The 25,494-nt window shown below is 44.1% G+C and overlaps 1 protein-coding gene across 4 annotated transcripts in view; it reads right to left on the bottom strand.

Annotated features, from left to right (window-relative positions):
* The window catches only part of TRIOBP (TRIO and F-actin binding protein), a 996,124-nt gene that overhangs the window by 927,859 nt on the left and 42,771 nt on the right, over window positions 1–25,494 (bottom strand). For 3 of the 4 annotated variants that reach the window (XM_069653056.1, XM_069653053.1, XM_069653054.1), the window contains one exon: window positions 19,249–19,403. The exons of the other annotated variant lie outside the window; for it this stretch is intronic. In XM_069653056.1, the coding sequence (XP_069509157.1) occupies window positions 19,249–19,403 (155 nt within the window). The remainder of the gene's footprint in view (window positions 1–19,248; window positions 19,404–25,494) is intronic. 4 annotated transcript variants of the gene reach the window in all.

Raw genomic sequence — 25,494 nt, 5'->3', positions numbered from 1 at the left:
GGTGTGGCTGATTAGTTCGATGCCAAAGTCATTGGTGTTGAGATAATCCATGTATTCAGTGAGCTCTACTTCTGTTCCTTTCCAAATTAGGATGATGTCATCTATGAATCTGGCCCAGTTGACAATGAGCCTGGTGTATCTGTCTTCCTTCATTGCATGCTTGATTTCGTAGGAGTGCATGAAGCAGTTAGCTAGAGCTGGGGCATAGCTGGCTCCCATTGCGATCCCCTTTGTTTGTTTAAAGTATTCGCCATTGAATATGAATACATTGTTTGTGAGGGAGAATTTGAGGAAGGCTTTAGTCATTTCCACCTGGTCTAGGTGTGAGGCTGATTCTTGTCTGAGAAGAAACCCCATACTAGTTATCGCAAGATCATGGTTAATTGATGTATATAGGGCCTTGACGTCGAGCGTGGCCATTAGAAAGTGCGGTTCCCATTTGATGCTGGCTAGTATCTCCAAAGTGTGCATTGTATCTCTTAAGTAGCTTGGTATTTTTGTGACGAGTGGTTGTATGACATTGTTGATGTATCTAGCCATTGTTTCCGTGATTCCTCCAATACCGCTTAGGATTGGTCTACCTTCTGGAATGGTGTCGAAGGCTTTGTGGACTTTGGGTAGGAAATAGATAGTTGGCATTATCGGGTGGTCTGTTCTAAGGTAGCTGTATTCATCATCAGTTATCAACCCTGCTGTTTTGTAGTTGGTGAGCAGTTCCTGGTGTTCTTTTAGAATCTTCGCCTGCGGGTTGTTCTCCAATTTGACGTAGTTACCTGGTGTTTCCAGGTGGTTGAGTGCCATTTTCAGGTAGTCTGCTTTATTCATTATTACTATGTTGCCACCCTTGTCGGCCTCCTTGATTATGATATTAGTTTCTTCTCGTAAGTTTCTAAGTATGTTCTGTTCTTCCTTAGTTAGATTGCCCTTGGCCTCTTTACCTTTGGTGCGTTGGTCTTCAAGTTTATGAAGGTCATTGATTACCGCTTGGTGGAAAGTGTCTATATAGTTTTCTGCGCATACACAGTGACAATCGCTAGAACACTATAGAACACTATACCACTGAGCATGCGCACCCGTCACATAACGTGATTCAGCTAGCTCACGAGCGCCTTATAATGGCTGCCCCCAGCGCGGTGGAGGAGAGTAGCAGATTTTTCCAGACTTCGATGACCCACTGGACTCAGACCTAGCAGACGAATGGGAAGAGAATCTCATATTAGGATCAACTAGGATGATAGAACTACTAATAGAACACGCAAAAAGAAAACACGATAGAGTGGTGATTCTACTTGAAGAATTAAAGAAAGAAATAGAAGATTATGATGCCCCAAAAACGACTAAAGAGAAAAACTATAAAACAATGTATAGAATTCTGAAAATTCACCAAGATGAAGGAAAAATGAGAAAACTCCATAAATTTTTCAGGGATGATAAAGACTACAGAGAAGACAGGGTCTTCACCTATCAAGCCTAATATGACCAAAACCAACAAAGACCCAAATCCAGAGAAAGCACCCCAAACAGCTCAGGGGCCAGCTCTGAAATTGATAGTGAACCAGATGAAATATCAGATATACCAGAGAAAACAACAGATAAACCACCAGTAAAACACAGTTTTTTAGATCAAATCAAACTACACAAGAAAGCAAGTCGTCTGAAACCACAACCCAAAAGCAACAACAAAAAAACGGTATCCTTCGCAAAACTGTTAACAAATACAGGAACCCAACAAGAAGAAGCAGAGGAGGAAGAAGAGTCAGAAGACGCAAGACAGTTGGAGGAAGAAATGGAACAAAGACGGACAAGGTCCCAGTCACAGAAAACTGGGGGCCAGAAACAGAACAAAATCAAATCATGAATCTGTCAAACAGAGAATTTACAAATTCTGAAACGAAAGTACTCAACAAAGGACTTTCCTTCTCACCATCCAGCAAAAACAACTTTGTGGACATACAAATAGACCTATTTAAATTTACAAGACTTCTCAAACTCAAGAAATTCTTTGCCACCAAGACATCGGTATATAAACCAATGGAAAAAACACCAAAACCTAGCGTACTTACTATAGGGGATGTTGAAGACATCCATCTCCTCAGTACGCTCGTAGAAAATGACAAAAGCAAGCAAGAATGCTTAGAAGAACTGGGTATCCAGAATGTGGCAATGACAATTCCGGAACTTAAAAGCAAATCGAGATTTACGCCGCAACTGTTTACAGAAAACTATATAGACACTTTCCACCAAGCGGTAATCAATGACCTTCATAAACTTGAAGACCAACGCACCAAAGGTAAAGAGGCCAAGGGCAATCTAACTAAGGAAGAACAGAACATACTTAGAAACTTACGAGAAGAAACTAATATCATAATCAAGGAGGCCGACAAGGGTGGCAACATAGTAATAATGAATAAAGCAGACTACCTGAAAATGGCACTCAACCACCTGGAAACACCAGGCAACTACGTCAAATTGGAGAACAACCCGCAGGCGAAGATTCTAAAAGAACACCAGGAACTGTTCACCAACTACAAAACAGCAGGGTTGATAACTGATGATGAATACAGCTACCTTAGAACAGACCACCCGATAATGCCAACTATCTATTTCCTACCCAAAGTCCACAAAGCCTTCGACACCATTCCAGAAGGTAGACCAATCCTAAGCGGTATTGGAGGAATCACGGAAACAATGGCTAGATACATCAACAATGTCATACAACCACTCGTCACAAAAATACCAAGCTACTTAAGAGATACAATGCACACTTTGGAGATACTAGCCAGCATCAAATGGGAACCGCACTTTCTAATGGCCACGCTCGACGTCAAGGCCCTATATACATCAATTAACCATGATCTTGCGATAACTAGTATGGGGTTTCTTCTCAGACAAGAATCAGCCTCACACCTAGACCAGGTGGAAATGACTAAAGCCTTCCTCAAATTCTCCCTCACAAACAATGTATTCATATTCAATGGCGAATACTTTAAACAAACAAAGGGGATCGCAATGGGAGCCAGCTATGCCCCAGCTCTAGCTAACTGCTTCATGCACTCCTACGAAATCAAGCATGCAATGAAGGAAGACAGATACACCAGGCTCATTGTCAACTGGGCCAGATTCATAGATGACATCATCCTAATTTGGAAAGGAACAGAAGTAGAGCTCACTGAATACATGGATTATCTCAACACCAATGACTTTGGCATCGAACTAATCAGCCACACCAGCAAGACTCGAATTGACTTTCTGGACCTAACGATTGAGATAGAAGAGAACGAAATCATTACCAGAACCTACCGGAAACCAACGGAAGTAAACTCCACCCTGCATGCCGAAGGTTGCCATAGAAAAAGCGTTATACGCAACATCCCCAAAGGGGAATACATTAGGGCAAGAAGAAACTGTAGCACAGAGAGATCCTTCACAGATGAGTGCAACCTACTAGATCGAAGATTCAAAAGTCGGGGATATTCCCATGAGAACTTGGCAGAAGCAAGAAAACAGGCCTGTCAATTAGAAAGATCAACTCTACTCCAGCCCAAACCCAGAAGACAAAATAACAATCCTATGATCAGATTCGTAACCAGATATAACAAGGACAGCTATGTATTCCAAAAAATCTTGACAAAGCACTGGGGATTACTCCGCATGGACGAACATATCAAGTCGCAACTGGAAACATATCCCAGTATGTCCTACAGAAGAGCACCAACTCTAAGAACTCTACTAAGCCCCTCTTTCCTGTCAGACAAAAACATTACAGCACAAGATTGGCTCAGTAAACGTACACCAATGGGTTTCACGAAATGCGGGACTTGCGCCATGTGCAAGTATACAACCCAGACCAAATGTGCAAAATTCTCAGGCTGCCCAATCTTCAATATCAATGAGCACATCAACTGCAAAAGCAAATATGTGATATATGCAATAATCTGTGTGTGCAATAAGCTATATATAGGCAGCACTATCCGTGAGACACGTTTCAGGATTAGAGAGCACATCAATAGCATACATTCACAAGATCCGAAACTGCCACTGGCAAACCACTGGCAAAAGTATCATCAAATGGACAATAAGAGTGACATCAGGTTCATCGGACTCAAGATGGTACGGCTGGGACCAAGAGGAGGAGACAGAATTCAGAAACTAAGACAAGAAGAAGCATGGCTAATTTGTCACTTCAGATGTGTTAAAAATGGCCTGAACAAAGACCACGATCTAAATGTCTTCTTGTAAACACTTCCTCTCCTCTCCCTATTTTTCCAACTTGAGGGCAACTCTATGCCCAACCCATGTCCTTGACACACATACCAACTAGGAATCTATCCCCACATCACATAGAATCCTTATGTGGCCCAGGGTCCAACAGTCTCCCCTGCACACATAAGCTGGAACATGAATTTCCCACCAAGCCGGAGTATCCTCACGGCTCTCCACGTATAGCAACACTTTCTCGCTCATGCGCCTCCCAACGCTAATCCCCCCCCCCCCCCCCCGGCAACCATCCAGCCAATTGCCATGGGCCAATGGCCCCATACAACCATCTCCCAGATCTCACCATTCCGAACACTACAGTGCCAGCAATGATTCACTGAGCATGCGCAGACACGACAGGACACGCGCATACACAGTGACAATCGCTAGAACACTATACCACTGAGCATGCGCACCCGTCACATAACGTGATTCAGCTAGCTCACGAGCGCCTTATAATGGCGGCCCCCAGCGCGGTGGAGGAGAGTAGCAGATCACTGCCCAGGGACGCAGACACAACACAAAGGTAAGCCTCCCCGCCCACCCTCATGGTTAGCAGACTTTCCAACCAGCAGGGACATTCCCATTGACCAGCTCCCCACTCGAGCGACCCGGAACAACACCAGCCCTTTCGAGTGGCTGGCCACACACAAGAGCTTCTACCCAAGAGCCCTTGATGTCAATCCAGACCAGCTCATGGCACCAATCTGGGGCCCCATAATGAACCCAAGAAATCCGCTAGGGACGACCCACACGGCCAAGAAACACACACAAGCCGAATTTTGCACGTGATGTGATTTCAACGCCGCCAAGAACACTCACTAGCTGGGAACCAACTAGAATTTAATCAGGTATATCATACCACAATGCTTTTACAACCACCATTATTGGACTTTCTTATCACAGGGCCCAATAGGAGCCAGGACTGCCGCAAGGACAGTTCCAATTGAACAACACCCCACTGAGGGCAATCAGCAAACAGACTAGGTAAGAGGATTCCACCTCATTAAAGAAAAAACCCCCATTTCCTCCCCTTCTGCCCACTTGCTAACCTTCTCCTTCTTCTTTTCCTCCCCTTCTCCTCGCTTGCATGCAACAATGCTCTTTATAAATTAACACGTCAATGTATTTTGATGTGATGCTATGTTTTGTTATTTTTGATCACTTACTGCACATCACCCCTACACCACAATGGAATATAATATAATCTGTCACACAATTGTCACAAATCACATAAACACCTGTCACCATTGAACACTGTTCAGCCTTGAGAAAGACCCTACGGGTCGAAACACGTGTCGGCTGACCACAAATAAATGAATCACTTCGTACCAACCAAAGTGTTATGGATATCATTTCAAATCTTTATAACCAAGATAACCGGGAGCAAAAAACCTTTTCCACGTACCAAACAGGGGCTCAGGCTTAACCCCAAAACGGCTCCTGTGATCTTGCCAAACTCACAATCTAAATATAACTGTTGCACAGCACAGGCAGGTCCCATTCCTAGAAGCCTCAACCCACAGTACCTTTACACTAGGGAACCAGCCAATGCTAACGCACCTGGAAAATTCCAATACGAATAAAACGGAAAAATAAAACGAAGGAATGGCAGAATATATGATGTCAAGGAACGAAGACATCAGGGCACTCTTTGCCCCACGAGGATCAACGGACAATGCGTTTAGAGACAGCAAGTTAGAGGAAGACCTCAAACATAAATTCATGAGGCTTGAGAAACTATCAAAAAAAGAAATTAACAAATTCTGGGAGAAAACAACGATGCAGGAATATGCAGAACAAAAGAAAATACCGAGAGGCCTCAGGATCCTGATTTTTCCAGACTTCGATGACCCACTGGACTCAGACCTAGCAGACGAATGGGAAGAGAATCTCATATTAGGATCAACTAGGATGATAGAACTACTAATAGAACACGCAAAAAGAAAACACGATAGAGTGGTGATTCTACTTGAAGAATTAAAGAAAGAAATAGAAGATTATGATGCCCCAAAAACGACTAAAGAGAAAAACTATAAAACAATGTATAGAATTCTGAAAATTCACCAAGATGAAGTCAAAATGAGAAAACTCCATACATTTTTCAGGGATGATAAAGACTACAGAGAAGACAGGGTCTTCACCTATCAACCCAAATATGACCAAAACCAACAAAGACCCAAATCCAGAGAAAGCACCCCAAACAGCTCAGGGGCCAGCTCTGAAATTGATAGTGAACCAGATGAAACATCAGATATACCAGAGAAAACAACAGATAAACCACCAGTAAAACGCAGTTTTTTAGATCAAATCAAACTACACAAGAAAGCGAGTCGTCTGAAACCACAACCCAAAAGCAACAACAAAAAAACGGTATCCTTCGCAAAACCGTTAACAAATACAGGAACCCAACAAGAAGAAGCAGAGGAGGAAGAAGAGTCAGAAGACGCAAGACAGTTGGAGGAAGAAATGGAACAAAGACGGACAAGGTCCCAGTCACAGAAAACTGGGGGCCAGAAACAGAACAAAATCTAATCATGAATCTGTCAAACAGAGAATTTACAAATTCTGAAACGAAAGTACTCAACAAAGGACTTTCCTTCTCACCATCCAGCAAAAACAACTTTGTGGACATACAAATAGACCTATTTAAATTTACAAGACTTCTCAAACTCAAGAAATTCTTTGCCACCAAGACATCGGTATATAAACCAATGGAAAAAACACCAAAACCTAGCGTACTTACTATAGGGGATGTTGAAGACATCCATCTCCTCAGTACGCTCGTAGAAAATGACAAAAGCAAGCAAGAATGCTTAGAAGAACTGGGTATCCAGAATGTGGCAATGACAATTCCGGAACTTAAAAGCAAATCGAGATTTACGCCGCAAGTGTTTACAGAAAACTATATAGACACTTTCCACCAAGCGGTAATCAATGACCTTCATAAACTTGAAGACCAACGCACCAAAGGTAAAGAGGCCAAGGGCAATCTAACTAAGGAAGAACAGAACATACTTAGAAACTTACGAGAAGAAACTAATATCATAATCAAGGAGGCCGACAAGGGTGGCAACATAGTAATAATGAATAAAGCAGACTACCTGAAAATGGCACTCAACCACCTGGAAACACCAGGCAACTACGTCAAATTGGAGAACAACCCGCAGGCGAAGATTCTAAAAGAACACCAGGAACTGCTCACCAACTACAAAACAGCAGGGTTGATAACTGATGATGAATACAGCTACCTTAGAACAGACCACCCGATAATGCCAACTATCTATTTCCTACCCAAAGTCCACAAAGCCTTCGACACCATTCCAGAAGGTAGACCAATCCTAAGCGGTATTGGAGGAATCACGGAAACAATGGCTAGATACATCAACAATGTCATACAACCACTCGTCACAAAAATACCAAGCTACTTAAGAGATACAATGCACACTTTGGAGATACTAGCCAGCATCAAATGGGAACCGCACTTTCTAATGGCCACGCTCGACGTCAAGGCCCTATATACATCAATTAACCATGATCTTGCGATAACTAGTATGGGGTTTCTTCTCAGACAAGAATCAGCCTCACACCTAGACCAGGTGGAAATGACTAAAGCCTTCCTCAAATTCTCCCTCACAAACAATGTATTCATATTCAATGGCGAATACTTTAAACAAACAAAGGGGATCGCAATGGGAGCCAGCTATGCCCCAGCTCTAGCTAACTGCTTCATGCACTCCTACGAAATCAAGCATGCAATGAAGGAAGACAGATACACCAGGCTCATTGTCAACTGGGCCAGATTCATAGATGACATCATCCTAATTTGGAAAGGAACAGAAGTAGAGCTCACTGAATACATGGATTATCTCAACACCAATGACTTTGGCATCGAACTAATCAGCCACACCAGCAAGACTCGAATTGACTTTCTGGACCTAACGATTGAGATAGAAGAGAACGAAATCATTACCAGAACCTACCGGAAACCAACGGAAGTAAACTCCACCCTGCATGCCGAAAGTTGCCATAGAAAAAGCGTTATACGCAACATCCCCAAAGGGGAATACATTAGGGCAAGAAGAAACTGTAGCACAGAGAGATCCTTCACAGATGAGTGCAACCTACTAGATCGAAGATTCAAAAGTCGGGGATATTTCCATGAGAACTTGGCAGAAGCAAGAAAACAGGCCTGTCAATTAGAAAGATCAACTCTACTCCAGCCCAAACCCAGAAGACAAAATAACAATCCTATGATCAGATTCGTAACCAGATATAACAAGGACAGCTATGTATTCCAAAAAATCTTGACAAAGCACTGGGGATTACTCCGCATGGACGAACATATCAAGTCGCAACTGGAAACATATCCCAGTATGTCCTACAGAAGAGCACCAACTCTAAGAACTCTACTAAGCCCCTCTTTCCTGTCAGACAAAAACATTACAGCACAAGATTGGCTCAGTAAACGTACACCAATGGGTTTCACGAAATGCGGGACTTGCGCCATGTGCAAGTATACAACCCAGACCAAATGTGCAAAATTCTCAGGCTGCCCAATCTTCAATATCAATGAGCACATCAACTGCAAAAGCAAATATGTGATATATGCAATAATCTGTGTGTGCAATAAGATATATATAGGCAGCACTATCCGTGAGACACGTTTCAGGATTAGAGAGCACATCAATAGCATACATTAACAAGATCCGAAACTGCCACTGGCAAACCACTGGCAAAAGTATCATCAAATGGACAATAAGAGTGACATCAGGTTCATCGGACTCAAGATGGTACGGCTGGGACCAAGAGGAGGAGACAGAATTCAGAAACTAAGACAAGAAGAAGCACGGCTAATTTGTCACTTCAGATGTGTTAAAAATGGCCTGAACAAAGACCACGATCTAAATGTCTTCTTGTAAACACTTCCTCTCCTCTCCCTATTTTTCCACCTTGAGGGCAACTCTATGCCCAACCCATGTCCTTGACACACATACCAACTAGGAATCTATCCCCACATCACATAGAATCCTTATGTGGCCCAGGGTCCAACAGTCTCCCCTGCACACATAAGCTGGAACATGAATTTCCCACCAAGCCGGAGTATCCTCACGGCTCTCCACGTATAGCAACACTTTCTCGCTCATGCGCCTCCCAACGCTAATCCCCCCCCCCCCCCTGGCAACCATCCAGCCAATTGCCATGGGCCAATGGCCCCATACAACCATCTCCCAGATCTCACCATTCCGAACACTACAGTGCCAGCAATGATCCACTGAGCATGCGCAGACACGACAGGACACGCGCATACACAGTGACAATCGCTAGAACACTATACCACTGAGCATGCGCACCCGTCACATAACGTGATTCAGCTAGCTCACGAGCGCCTTATAATGGCGGCCCCCAGCGCGGTGGAGGAGAGTAGCAGATCACTGCCCAGGGACGCAGACACAACACAAAGGTAAGCCTCCCCGCCCACCCTCATGGTTAGCAGACTTTCCAACCAGCAGGGACATTCCCATTGACCAGCTCCCCACTCGAGCGACCCGGAACAACACCAGCCCTTTCGAGTGGCTGGCCACACACAAGAGCTTCTACCCAAGAGCCCTTGATGTCAATCCAGACCAGCTCATGGCACCAATCTGGGGCCCCATAATGAACCCAAGAAATCCGCTAGGGACGACCCACACGGCCAAGAAACACACACGAGCCGAATTTTGCACGTGATGTGATTTCAACGCCGCCAAGAACACTCACTAGCTGGGAACCAACTAGAATTTAATCAGGTATATCATACCACAATGCTTTTACAACCACCATTATTGGACTTTCTTATCACAGGGCCCAATAGGAGCCAGGACTGCCGCAAGGACAGTTCCAATTGAACAACACCCCACTGAGGGCAATCAGCAAACAGACTAGGTAAGAGGATTCCACCTCATTAAAGAAAAACCCCCCATTTCCTCCCCTTCTGCCCACTTGCTAACCTTCTCCTTCTTCTTTTCCTCCCCTTCTCCTCGCTTGCATGCAACAATGCTCTTTATAAATTAACACGTCAATGTATTTTGATGTGATGCTATGTTTTGTTATTTTTGATCACTTACTGCACATCACCCCTACACCACAATGGAATATAATATAATCTGTCACACAATTGTCACAAATCACATAAACACCTGTCACCATTGAACACTGTTCAGCCTTGAGAAAGACCCTACGGGTCGAAACACGTGTCGGCTGACCACAAATAAACGAATCACTTCGTACCAACCAAAGTGTTATGGATATCATTTCAAATCTTTATAACCAAGATAACCGGGAGCAAAAAACCTTTTCCACGTACCAAACAGGGGCTCAGGCTTAACCGCAAAACGGCTCCTGTGATCTTGCCAAACTCACAATCTAAATATAACTGTTGCACAGCACAGGCAGGTTCCATTCCTAGAAGCCTCAACCCACAGTTCTTCAAAGGGGCACTCACCTAACAAAGGCCATCATCCCACCAGTCTTAGAAAGGGGTAGGCTTTGAGTAGAGAAAGAGGGGAAAGGGAACTGAAAAGTGTTTCGTCATCTTGCTTTTCTGTGGAGCTATCTTTCTTTCCTGTCCCTTCAATGCTCTGTGGAACAAGGCGTTCTGCGTATGATGCAAGAAGGCATGGGTCACTTGTTACGGCGACAGTGATTTGGCACTGTTCAGCCGTCTTGCTTCTGTGCAAGCCCCGGTGACCTTCTAGATTTATAAAGAAGGGGTCTTCCATTCCTTCTTGGACACTTTCCTGGACACCAAAAAGATGACATCTCTGGAACCTTGCTGGGAGTGCAGTCCATTCAGAAGTCTTCTGCCACAGACGTGAAGACGGTGCATCCGAAGCAGAGAAGAGCTCTGTCCCCTAACTCTGCCCCGGGAACATTGGCGATGACTTGCTGTAGACCAAGACCTGCTGCACTGGGACCAGGCTTCACAATGGGGTTGAAGAAACCCCTGCAGATGTCAGCCTAACTCCCTGGACTGAGAAAACAGAGTAACGAGGGCTCACCTTGATCTCCAGCTCCTGGATTGGGCCTCCAGGCAACCCAGAAGTGAAGGAACAGCTCTGTGCCTGATTCCTGCCTGCATTAACCTGCTTGTGAGCTACACCAGACATTTCCTGCCTATGCCAAGCGTGTAGAGATTGCGGCATTTGCTTACCTCATCACCCTGCTCATGTAAACAGTTCTGCATTTTCTGTGTCCTCGCCACGGGGTGGACCTCTGGTGTTTTTAGTACGATTGCATTTGTGATTAATTACAGAATATCTTTTTGTAGAACCATTATTGGTCATTGTTTTATGTTGGAGTTTTGCTTTATTGCTGTTTGGGTTGCTACTGTTATCACTTCACATCCCTCCTGAGAGTGTAGCTTGCCCTTGGCCCACGTCACCACAAAAGGCCAAGGAGGTATAACCGTCGGGCTGTGCCTGTCTTTCCATTGTGATTGGGATCACTGCAGGTGTAATGCCTCCGAGGCAGAGGAGAGCTGTGCCCCCTAACTCTGTAGTGTGGAGCCACTACTCACTGCTGTGCTTCTGCAGAGAGGAGTCATTTTGTCACAAGGACCCATTTTAAGATTAGCTAAATGCTTCGGCATACATAATTCTGGACTGGTGCCGCACTATGGTGAATTGCTGACATGCATTTGATCAATCTTTCAAGACTCTACTAGATGAACAATTATAATAGTATCACATTCTTATATTGCATTTCACGCTGGATTCCTCCATCCTTTAAGCACCGTGTTAATAGCTATTAGCACATTAATTCTCATATAGAACTCCTACTAGCCCATCAGAATGTTTGAAATGCAATCTATAATCTCTGGTATATACCTTGTTGCAAACCTTCTGAATTTAGCTGCAACCTGACAAGTAGCACACACACTGCAGCTGTGTAAAGGCAGATAGTGGATTGTTCAGTTAAACTCCCCAGACTAACAAACAATGAAACATAAAATATGTAAAGGTTATTAGTAGTTACATATTAATTAGCTGAACATTTAAAGTTACTTATGAGTACTCCTTTTTATCCTCACAATAAAAACACTTTCCTTTTTAGTTGCATAACTACACATGCTTATCGCCTTATAGAGCTTGGGAGGGGTCATTATCGCCTTGGATAGTGACCATTTAATGATGTATAGCCCACTGGCCACTTGGGAGCAGGTCATTATCCCACGGTAATGGCCCCTGTCTCGGCCTATAAGGCTTAATTATTGCCCACTGTAAGTGTTCTCATGCAGTGACTTCGGAAGAATGAATACGTCGGCCCTACCAGGGGTGGAACTTGCTATGTGCAAGCTGGCCCCATGTCAGGGGCGATCAGTGAACTTTCGGAGCAATCTTCGGGAACAGTAGAGAAAGAAGCCTATCTGAGACATAAGCATGAGAAATATGCAACTCATGATATCAGTGGAAAGTAACACATACTGTTGGCCACAATCCCTAATGGCAGTGGCATGCGCTGCAAGTCACTGCTAGATTCTGCAAAGCCACGTGAAATGCCTCCAGCGAGTCTTCACTGGCGGGTGAGGCACTGGGGGAGGCTTCAGTGGGACCATTAACTCATTCATTTCTTTAGACAGTCATTTCTTGCTGATCCAACAAAGCAATTTGATTGCAAGGAAGGGACAAGGATGTTGATATGAAATAAAGAATCGTAGTTAAAGCAAGAGAGATAATTTCCTATGTGAATGGAAAACTCCCACATAACAATATGACCAAACCAAATAGATTCACATTCCTCTGGAGGCACCACTCAAATGTTAATATCGCCCATCACCGCACCCTTGATTCTAACTTTGACGTCTCCTTTGGCGGGTAACCCTCCTCTGAATGCTTCCCTAGAGGATTCTAGAGGTCCAAGCAGTAGTTATGCCCCACAGGGCCCACACTAACAATTGCAAAGGAAAATACACACAGAACTCGGCATCTGTGGCGCGTGCAGAGCCATGCAACCTGCCTCATCTTGGCCTTAGAGTGGTTAGAGAACCTCTCGCTGGCCGTCAATACGCTCCCATGGCAAAAACCCACATATGAAATTCGGGACTCTACACCAGTCTCATGCTTGATGGCCTTGTGCCCAATTTCCTGGCAAGGATGATCGTGCTCTGCAAGCAGCCTGAGGCCTCAGGTAAGGCTCCAAAGACCTACTGTCCGTTTGCCAGCCAGAGTACAAACCTTTGGGGGAAGACACCTACACCCCCACTCCTCACTGCGCTTACGCCAAATATATTACTGTCATGAGACCATGGAAGACCATCGAAGACACTTGTTACTTCAGGCCTTCTTAAGCACTTTGCAGACATTAACCCCCCTCCCATCCTCTCACTCACCCATGTATTCCTCCCAAAGATGGCAGCACAAGAGCTGAATAAAAACAATGTCCTAAATTAAAGTCCCCTAAGACTCAAGTGGAAAGAAAATTAGATGCCAATCACAACATCCTTTAGATGCCGTGGGCTTTGATGTAACAAGAGCAATACCACACCTGTGTCTTTAAAGGTCAGTCAGCAGCATGTTAATGGTCAAGATTTGAGAACTGAGCGAGCTCTTTTACACAGACACACATCTGATGTGTCTTAAATGCTTCTTAAATAAGAACACTAAGCCCCTCTACTCTTTTCCCCTTGCACAATGTAACTTTCTATTCAACATGAAATTGTCAAATCTCCTGATTCCTCATGTTCGATACATTTGATAACGGATTGCCCCCATATCTGCTCTGCATCAACTTTCCACATTCTTGCTTTTCGTGAACTGGCACTACATATATATGCAGTATGCATCATGAATTTCCAATATTTCTACACTTCATGTGCATTTCCCAAGTGTGTACTCAATGAAAGTGTCTTCTCGTCAGAATGAGCTGCATGCCTTTGCCACATTTCCAATTCCCACTAAAACTACTGCACATGCCTTTTCGCCTCTGTAGAGGAGCAGGTGGATACCTTCTCCCTGGTCTCCGCCCCCTTAGCACGGTCCTATTGGAATGACAGACGAAGAGCCACAATTGGGAACCCATGCACGAATCCGTGCAATATTCCTGTACCACGTCGAGTATATGAGAGATGACATGCATTCAGGCAACCATTTAGAGTGTTCCCACAAGCTGACATAATGGAGGAAAGTTACCAAGAAGGATGCTCATTGCCGAGCTGTCGAAATGCAGCCATAAACAGAATGGATGTATGTTAAAACAAAGTCTGGCGACAGCGAAAGAATGTTATAAATAAGATGTAAGAACCTATGCTGAAACGATATGAAAATATTTAAGGAGAACATAACTGAAGCACTGAGAGAAGCATGTACTCACGATAAAGTAATCACAAACACAAAGAAGAAAGAAGTGACTCACTGGTCAATAACTGTAAACACGCTGAAACGCAAGGCAGACAGAACATATAGAGGATTGCTTATGAGAGGTATATATTCAACGTTTAGGACGACCATTTATTTATTTATGTATTTCTAGCGCGCCGCAGCCCGCAGGCCTCAGGGCGCAATCATAAAGGGGATAACAAACAGAATCAGGTAGGGACAGGAGAGAGGCCTTTCCTATGTCATATTACTGGGTTAATTTAAAAAAAAAAATGTTTTATTGTAACAATTAGTTTTATCACAAAACTTTAATTACACACAAATTACAAAGATCTCTTGTACTTCTACCAGATAGCAAGACATCCAAATTCATTTCAACCACGATGAGGGCTACTTGGTTTGTTAGTTTGTGATCCAAAATCTTTTCGAGGAAGTCAACCACTGCACAAAGTAATGGAGGATTGTGTCCAGACAATAAGGTAAACCACCACTCCTCGATATGACCACAGTCAGATGTAAATCTGCCTAAAAATGACGAACGCTGGGCAGATAATTCACAACACTCGTTGATCAAATGTTTTAAAGATTCTGTAGCGTTTGTACAGAAACTACATAGCTTGTCTAGAGTGTCTTTGTCATGTTTCATTCATAACATTTCTTTAGTTTTGTATGCATTCAAGCAAACTCTTAAAAACGTATAGCGATGTGGTCTTGACGGAATTCTTTCAAGATATTTTGGTAGTTTATCCAGACTATTGCATGCTACACCTGTATAGAGGGAAGTCGACATGGAGTCGCGGATTTCATCATTCTTTATCCAGTTCCACTGTCGTAATTTCTTTTTGGCAAGTTGGGGTGTATCCATTACCATATCCCAGGATATATCGGCCACTTCTATGGTCTTCCTGATTTTATTGGCCCAACTCAACAGAATTCCAGAATGGGGATTGTTAGCTGTAGATTTGAATATTCTGTAAGGTGGAGCAACCATAGTTAAATAAATGTTTCGTAAAACAGCAATCGATTTCCATTGAATTATCCCATGTAGGGGCTCTAAGCCTAGTTCATGTTTGATTGCTACAATAGATGTGTTTATAGGCAATCTCAACACTAGGTTAATTACTTAGAGAGTAAAGTTGAATGTTTATTGCATTTTAAGGAAGCTTTGGTTGAAAAATATCGTCCCAGTCCATTTGCTTTATTGACGCGGGTGGTCTTCACTAAGCCTTGATCCGATGATCTCAAGTATCATCCCGGTTGATATGGTGATATTTGGTCTTTTAGGTATGATTCATTAGAAGGAGATGGATGACGGCTTGTGTCAATCAACCCAGTTACCTCAAAATACGAGCCCAGGATCTTAAAGTGAAAAGATGATGAAGAAGTTGTACATTGACCTACCAAGGTGCACCGAGGGTGCTATTTCGAGAGATGAAAGCAAAGTGCAAAGGGATTACAATGGGCAGACCATGTGCGAAGGACATATTTCCTGAGATTAGGAGGAAAAAGAACATTTATGGATGGCAAGTATTGGACAATTAAAAGTGCACAACGTTTATATAGGATAGAGTGAGCAAGTCTCTAAAGGCCAAGAGGAGCAACTGCACCCAGTATCATTGAATCAAATACTGTTGAATATACTGTTGAAATGCACAAATTCGTGGTCTTGTAACACGTGATGAAGAGCTTGCAAACAAGGGCTATTCATTAAGCTTGATGCTAAGATAATGGTGTGCCTACACTCCCTTGAATGTTCTGAGACAGTGCAGACTGCCAAGGTAAATCTTCAAACAGAGTACATTGGCATGAGGCCTACCGATGAGAGAGAGGGTAGAATAATTGGGAAAACAAGGGGAGAGCTGACGTATCTCCAAGCACCTGGGTTTCATTTCTATGAACGTGCTGCTAGCGAGCCGAATGTCCAAGGTTGGATTTTGGTTGCCAGCCAATCAGAAAAGCCTGCCATGCACTTTATTTACAAGTATTATTCCGCTGCCATATTCTTTGCTGTAATCTGTGTGCTACGTGTGTAAAAGTAGCTCATGGCGTGTCCTACAAAGGACCGCCAATGGGAGATTAATGTTCATGCATTCTATATGTAGACATGTTTCCCTAATCCAATGCCACCCCTGGATAGGTTTTTGTAAAATACCACGCAGGATGAGATCATAGATGACGCATCTAGCGTCATATAAACTAAGTATAATCAAAAAGATATTGTGATCCTGCATGAATCAATTTGATGAATGACGATTAACACTGCTTTCCTTCATTGAGATGAAAGCAGTATTTTACCATCTTCTTTGAGTCTGTCCGGTTATTTGGTCTAAGACATTTTATTGGTAATTCCATCTAGCACAAAGATGCTTCAAGGTGCTAAAGCACACCTCCCTACTCATAAATAACTCCCAACAGTTCTACTTAATGGCAATCTATCTTTGTGCTCATAATTAACCTCGAAGAAATGTTCACTCTATACACATTTTACACATATTTCCGAACTATCAATGTTACACTGCTATGCTCCTGGATGTGCCACATTTCTAGGCATTACACATTTCTTTTCAAAAATAATTTATCAGTTTTCCCCATCATTAATTCAAGGCATTTATTTATGCTCATAAATATTTTGCATGTTTGCATAACCACCTGGTTTTTCAAATTTCATTTTCACCACAACATGTATTTTACTGATTTCCGCGGATCAACAATTTCCAGCATTCCTGCTCTATGTGACTCTGTGGCATGTCTGATGAGCAGAAGCCTTCCATCTCTCGGCTCATAAGAAGCTGCCCGCATTTCAACTAAGCTTAATTTTTTCCAAATTTCTGCTCAACCTGAAGTGCCATCTTTTCGCTTCACCATTCGTTTGGCATATGTCTGTCTACTCACTGTGAACATATGGCATCTGTTACCAGTAGTTCCGCTGGCCATGCGTTTCCAGACCTACTCACAAAAAACTTCACAACCACATTTTCCAGTTTTGCTAACCCTAGATCCACCTCATTTCCGCTGAAAATGAACTTTCAACATTTCTACGCACCATGAGTATTGCATTTTTCTCATATCCGTATTTCTGCTGGTCGCGATTTACCCAATGTTTGCGCACCACACATTCCCACCATTTCTGCTTAATGTACACTTCCCCGCATTTCAACTCATTTTACACTTCCCCCATTTCTGCTCAATGTACACTTCCTGCATTTCAGCTCATTGTACACTTCCCCCATTTCTGCTCAATGTACACTTCCTGCATTTCAACTCATTGTACACTTCCCCCATTTCTGCTCAATGTACAATTCCTGCATTTCAGCTCATTGTGCACTTCCCCCATTTCTGCTCAATGTACACTTCCTGCATTTCAGCTCATTGTACACTTCCCCCATTTCTGCTCAATGTACACTTCCCCGCATTTCAACTCATTTTACACTTCCCCCATTTCTGCTCAATGTACACTTCCTGCATTTCTGCTCAATGTGCACTTCCTGCATTTCAGCTCATTGTACACTTCCCCCATTTCTGCTTAATGTACAATTCCTGCATTTCAGCTCATTGTACACTTCCCCCATTTCTGCTCAATGTACAATTCCTGCATTTCAGCTCATTGTGCACTTCCCCCATTTCTGCTCAATGTACACTTCCTGCATTTCAGCTCATTGTACACTTCCCCCATTTCTGCTCAATGTACACTTCCCCGCATTTCAACTCATTTTACACTTCCCCCATTTCTGCTCAATGTACACTTCCTGCATTTCAGCTCATTGTACACTTCCCCCATTTCTGCTCAATGTACACTTCCTGCATTTCAACTCATTGTACACTTCCCCCATTTCTGCTCAATGTACAATTCCTGCATTTCAGCTCACTGTGCACTTCCCCCATTTCTGCTCAATGTACACTTCCTGCATTTCAGCTCATTGTACACTTCCCCCATTTCTGCTCAATGTACACTTCCTGCATTTCAGCTCATTGTACACTTCCCCCATTTCTGCTCAATGTACACTTCCCCCATTTCTGCTCAATGTGCACTTCCTGCATTTCAGCTCGTTGTACACTTCCCCCATTTCTGATCAATGTACACTTCCCCCATTTCTGATCAATGTACACTTCCGTGCAGTTCAGCTCATTGTACACTTCCCCCATTTCTGCTCAATGTACACTTCCTGCATTTCAACTCATTGTACCCTTCCCCCATTTCTGCTCAATGTACAATTCCTGCATTTCAGCTCATTGTGCACTTCCCCCATTTCTGCTCAATGTACACTTCCTGCATTTCAGCTCATTGTACACTTCCCCCATCTCTGCTCAATGTACACTTACACCCATTTCTGCTCAACGTTAATTTTACATATTTTATGCACCGCGAATTCCCCGCATTTCTACTCACCGTGAAGGTCTCACTTCTCTGCACACATTACATGCCCCACGTTCCCTGCCTGACATTCACGTCCCTCAAGTCCCCCCTACCCCCCTGTATTATCTGGCTGTATGTGGCGTGTCTCTTCCTGCAGGGGTGCAGAATACGACTGCTTAGTGCCGTGCAGGTGTTCTGTTCAGCCCTACACGGACATGCCACATGCCAGGGCATTGCCCAGCTTGACCCTGCCCCCCGCCCTCCTGCTCCCGTGGGTCTCACCTCTCCTCCTGCTCATTCCTGTCGCAGATAAACAGCTCGCATTCGGGTGCTAAAATGCAGAGTGGGTTTGTGGGGTCACTCGTTTCAGAGGTGAACACCACGTCATAATAGGAATGCTCTACAAGGACGTTGTCATCAAATGTCTCGGGTGGCAGCTGTGAGGGGGAGAGAGGAAGGAAGTTAGTGAGGTCAGGGAGTGAGTGGCAAGTGAACGCTACAGGTGGAACGGCTTAGTGTGGCGAAAATATTACTCCTCTCCAGGAACTAGCAGTAATCCCAGTCATAACGCATTTCTTTATACCGCCTTCACCTTTTGTGGTAACGCTGATTACAGTCGGCACACAAACAACTTAAGTACAATGGCTCCAAAATAAAAGAATGCCCAATCAAGGTTCTTTAAAAATACAGATTTTTAATCACACAATAAAATGCAGTCAAATTATTGAACAATTCTAGAAAGGCCCACCCCTGTAAAAGAAACAGAGAATGCAGACTTTTGTGAAAGGGCACTCTGGGTAGATGAGCAGAGTGTTCAGGCAATAGATTGTCAACAATGTCACTGTTCAAGGAGAAGTCCCTGAAGAACAAGGTAGAGGAGGGGGGCTTAGAAGTCAATATGGTCCCAAAACATCGACATAGCAGGACATGGCCTCTTCACAATACCCGCGTTTCTGTCTTTGGGGTCCAACAGTGTCAAGCCAGGCTATTCTGCCAGGGTTGAAGCGGGTATCAGGGTGCGTTCAGCACCAGGCTGGTGTCGAGTTGGGAAGCAGCAGCGCCGAGTCCAATAATTAAGTGCGGTTCAGCAGCTGTGATGGCTTGTGGATTGAAGATACTGCGGACGGCAGACTATGTCGGCTCGGCAGCGCTGCAAACCTCCACAGTCTCGGGTGCAGAGGAGCGGAGACTGGTCTTCGGCAGCGAGCAGGCTCGGCTGGCTTGACATACCATCAGGGTACTAAAGCCGCATCGGCTTGAAGCTCGAAGAAGCAGGTGACCATGCGTCAGTGTCAACTTGAGGATGCTATAAGTCTCAGCGAGTCTCCGATGCGGAGATGGTGGAGCATCAGTGTCGATCGAAACTTGGAGATGAGAAGGCAGTTGAGCGTCAAGGTCGGGACGGACTGTGCGGCTCCCATGTAGCAGCTTGGATAGCATTCAAGGAGCTCAACCTGGCATAGGGGCACTTCAGAGATGCAGGGAACACCAGGGTTCACTTCCTTGGTTTGGGGTTGTTGCAAGACCCAGTTCAGAGGCTCACAGCCTTCAGTTCTGTACATCCCCCTGTGAAGCTGGCTGACATCCAAAGCGGCTACATCACCTCCAGTGCAGGGTCCTTGTTCCAGCAGCCGTTCACCCCCACTGCCTTGAATGCCTTCTGTCTTTACCGCACTGACAGTGGACTTTGAGGTGGACTGGAACCCAACAGAGGTCCATGTGAAATCTTCTTCTTCAGAGAGTCGAGGGATGAATGCAGGACAGAGGGGAGACCTCTTCCTTATAAAGGAAAATTGGCACAAAAAAATGTAAGGGACAGGAAATGCTAGAGAGCCCTAACAGAAACCAAGATGGTGGAACCGTTCTCTGAACCCATGTCTCCTTTCTAGCTACTCTAACTCTGCCCCCTTCCCATGCCTGTAACTTCAAAGGAACTCCAGTGGTCATCACACTGGTGTGAGTATGGCTTTGATGTGTCAGTTCTAGCTTTGAAACAGTGGTTCAAATGAGACCACCTGGGAGGGCTGGGGGGCAGGGAGGGGGGTTGCTGTGTCCTGAGAGTAAGGTATCGTTCTTCAGGGATCAAAATGTCATGATCCTGTCCATTGATCCATAGGACAGATGTGAAGAGAGTCAGAACAGACACAAATATACATCAGTGCTGTCTTCGCTGGGCCCTGCTCACAGAGGTGGTATTGATGTAATATTGAATTGTTGTGACTATATAATTGTGTGCTGTTAGTAGTCACAATGCCACAACTAGGCACTGTTTATATTTACATATGTATGTGCCACTAGACTGATTAAGGCATACAACTATTAGATTTAGAAACAGGGGTACAGAAAATTAATAAGCTACCTCTGCCTGCAGAAACGTTGTGGTTCAGCAGCTGTCAGGAATGCACATGTGACCTTTGAAACTGCCCTATGCCACTGCAGAACTGGTGCTGAGAGTGTATGTAGACTATCATAGGAAAGGCATGTGTATCCTATAATTTTGACACAGAGCATTTATGAAATACTGATTAACAGACCTCTCTTTCAGAAACAGAATTACCTGCATCATTTTATGTTAACAAGAGTCAGAAAAGCTTGGGCTTTCCTGCACTTACCAGATGGCCATTCTTTCGCAACCAGTGACACATTTCTTTTGTTGGATGAAGGATTGCCCTCCCACGGTTTAAGGTGAGGAGTGGATCACTGCCACAGTAAGCATACTGGATGGTCAATTCATGGTACAGTAGCTCTGGTGGAACCTGAATCATGGCACATTGCGCTTCTTTCTGGCTGATACCTGAAGCCTTCTATCTATTTCCTAGTGGCTGACTCCCGGCACAGTACTTCAGCTAGGGGGGGGGGGGGTGATGATTACTGGCACATTAATTCTACCTGAGGCTGAAACACGATTACAGGAGGCCGATTTCTGACACAGTGCCTCGTCAGGGTAGGGCCTGAGCGGGCAAAGGCTACCCAAAGTCTGTAAATGCCCATGCAGCAGAGCTGTGTGGGCATTTACAGATGTTAATGTCACTGCAGTGGGCCCAACTACATTAGCTTCAGGCCTCACTTATTAGACAATCCTGGCTACCTTTCTGAACTGTGCCTCTGCTCTTCTGGGAGGCTGCTCATTAGTGCATCAGGGCTACTTACTGGGGTCCATTATTGGCCCAGATTTCATTTCTCTGTGGTGAATAATGGCGCAGTATTTCTGTTGGTCGGTGCCTGGCTGGCTACTGGTACTAATGCAGCACTTTGGCTGGCTGTTTCATTGCTGGCACAATTCCACTCTTCGAGGGTTTAACACTGAAAAATTGCATCTACTGAGTGGAATCGCTGATTTATAAGGAGGGTGTACGGGAGTGGATGGGAAGGGGGTGCCTGCTGGCACAGTAGATCTCCCAGGGGATCCATCTCCTGTAGTGGGGGCGGGGTTGGGCTCGCTGCTGCTGCTGCAGGGGACTGGTTACCGCTGTAATCCCAATGAAGAGACTGGCTTGGGCACACAGCCTCTACCGTGCGGCGAAACCCTAGCACACTGGGTGCTTTGGGGGAGTGGTTACTGGCATATCACATCTGCCGGGAAACCAATACTTGAATGAAACTGCTGGCCTGGGGGTTGAGTACTGGCAACAATCCTCGCTTAGTGGCCAATTATTCAGTACCAGCATTTACTTTGTAAAAAAAAAAAATAAGTGAGGGGGGGAACCAATATTTTCTAGCACGCCCATGACACGTCAGGATGGGCAGCTCCCTGTCCACCGTTGCCACCACCCACGGCTGCGGTCCATGCTGTCAACATAAACGGGGTTAAAGCTGCAACTCCCAGCGGCTTATTGTGGTTGATGTATGTACTGAGCCACAAAGGCAGATGTGATTTACAAATGCCAATCAACATACACATAAAATAACATACTTATTGTGCCTTGACATGGGACATGTGTGTCTTTAAGCACAATCATCATTTACATTTTGCTCTGATTCTACAGGTGTTTATTATGTGACTGGCAGTTAAATAATAAAAATACCAAAACACCAGCCAGGGACGTCATTTAGGGGTCGCTAGAAGTGGCAAGTGCGACCTCTGAGGTCTCCCTTGCGACCTCTAAAAAAAAAAAAAAAGAACGAAACAAAGGACACTTTATTTCTTTTATTTTTTTTTATGCAAGCTCCTGGGCTGTGGCCAGCACCATGGGGCTCTTTACTTCTGGAGTGGCTGGCTTTCTAGTTCAGGCCGCCTAAAAAAAAGAAGAAAAATAAGAACAGGAGTGCCACAAGTCTAACACTTTCAGCACTGACCCTAAATAAGAAAGAATACGAATACCAAATAATGTGTCTTTCTGGAATTCTATACAATAATTGCTAGACTCATTAAAGGTTTATTTCAGGCACACTTCAGGGGTGAGTCACTGATAGTGTGTGTTCTTAAACGCCTCAACTCAGCCTTTCATCCTTCTGAGGTAGATAAACGAGTACCAACACAGGTTGGGTGATATTGGGTGTATATTTATTCTTTATAAATCACTTAAGCGTAAGTGCTATATAATAACACATCATTATCATTTGGTCACTGCTTCTATTCACAGTAATTTGGTAATATGTCCCTATAAACACTGATCTTAATGATACATATGGTGATCCATTATTTTATGAAATGTACATCACATTATAGTGATATCGTAACCATATTTCTCGTTGTGTACAATGCTATGTGATGCCACTTCCTGTTTTGTCAGTGGGTAAAAGGTCGTGTTTTATCAATTTCCGCGATATCACTTCAGGGTGGGGTCAAATGACATCACTTCCTGTGATGTCATCAGGGGTCAAGGGTCGTGTGATGTCACTTCCACTACCCCTGGCATTTTGGTGAAACACCACATCATAATCCAACTGAGTCCGAGACAATAAATGCTGGTGTAACTGCACTTTTTGCTATGTGTCAAAAAATCCTACCATGCTGACTGAGCATGCGTGCGCATGCTCAGTCATTACTTAACGGATAGGATTTTTTGACACCAGGAATGTGGTGTGCCTGTCTTTCTGAGGTCCCAGGGGTGCAATACTTTTCACTTTATGAGAGCCAGGCTAACTAAAATAACAGAGTAGAGTGAAGCCGTGTCAGGAGCGACTCCAAAAGGGACGGACAGAGCACGAACCCTGCAGATGAAAGAACCTGAACCCAGCGGACACTTTGTTTTATAACCTCCAGGATTCTAGTAAGCACTAAATGTGCAAAACATATTAAAGAATCCATAAAAAATGTATATGTATGTGTATGTGAACAAAGTGCATTATTAACGTGATAATAATGTATTTAGTTTGCATACACATACATATTCGTGATAAATCCTGCTGACTGCACATGAGTACTCATGCTCAGTGTTTGCAGGAAGCCTGAATACACAGTGCGCTCTGCGTGCATCTCTCAATCAGCCTCAAGGATACAGTTCTCCATGTACAGCTCTGAACCTGCGCGCTCAAGCCTTCACAATAAACACAAAGCTGTTCCATATCACACAGTCCTGCTTTTCCTTCGTATTTCCATTCTGTGACTTGAAGCACTTTATACATTTATAATGGGGAGAAAGCAAAACTGTAGTATCAAAATGCAAAGAAAAAACGTACAACCAGTTTACGTTGGGCAACTTCAGATCGTGTTTATATAGCACACCATTTGGGTGTCTTGAGGTGCTAGACTTAAAATAGCTAGGCCATTAATGTCCATCGTGTTATATGATGGCTTAATTATAGTAACAAAAGTCTATTACTGATGCGGGTTCAATGTAAATGTCTACACCTATTAATGCTTGTTATTTGTAAAGCATCAATACATTGCTTATATCATGTTATAATACTGATTTGTATCTACAACATAGTAATACCGCTATGATACGTGTCATTTATGATGTGCTCAAATGCCATTGCACATAGCACTTGCGGTATCTAATAAATAGCACTGGTAGGACTTAAAGAAATGTAAACAACTGGCACACTTATGCTTGCGGAATGTAATCGTCTGTCCGCCCCTAGTACCTATCAGAATGGTTTAATACCGTACATTCGATATGGTTTGTGCTGTCTGGCCATTTTGTATCAGACGCTAGTGTATGGTGTAGATCTGGCCGCATTATATCAGATTCTAGAGCATGGTGCAGGTCTGGCCACATTGTCTCAGATGCTAGTGCATGATGCCGGTCTGGCCAGATTGTATCAGACACTAGTACAGGGTTCCGGTCTGGCCACATTGTATCAGATGCTAGTGCATGATGCCGGTCTGGCCAGATTGTATCAGACACTAGTACAGGGTTCCGGTCTGGCCACATTGTATCAGACGCTAGTGCATGGTGCAGGTCTGGCCACATTGTATCAGACGCTAGTGCATGGTGCAGGTCTGGCCACATTGTATCAGACGCTAGTGTATGGTGCAAAACTGGCTGCATTATATCAGATTCTAGAGCATGGTGCAGGTCTGGCCACATTGTCTCAGATTCTAGTGCATGGTGCAGTTCTGGCCACATAGTATGAGATGCT

The sequence above is a fragment of the Ambystoma mexicanum genome, chromosome 3q (assembly GCF_040938575.1).
Source record: "Ambystoma mexicanum isolate Mex_15411 chromosome 3q, UKY_AmexF1_1, whole genome shotgun sequence".
Taxonomy (NCBI): domain Eukaryota; kingdom Metazoa; phylum Chordata; class Amphibia; order Caudata; family Ambystomatidae; genus Ambystoma; species Ambystoma mexicanum.
Note: the sequence above shows the minus strand (reverse complement) of the source record. Positions and strands in the feature narration are given on the sequence as shown.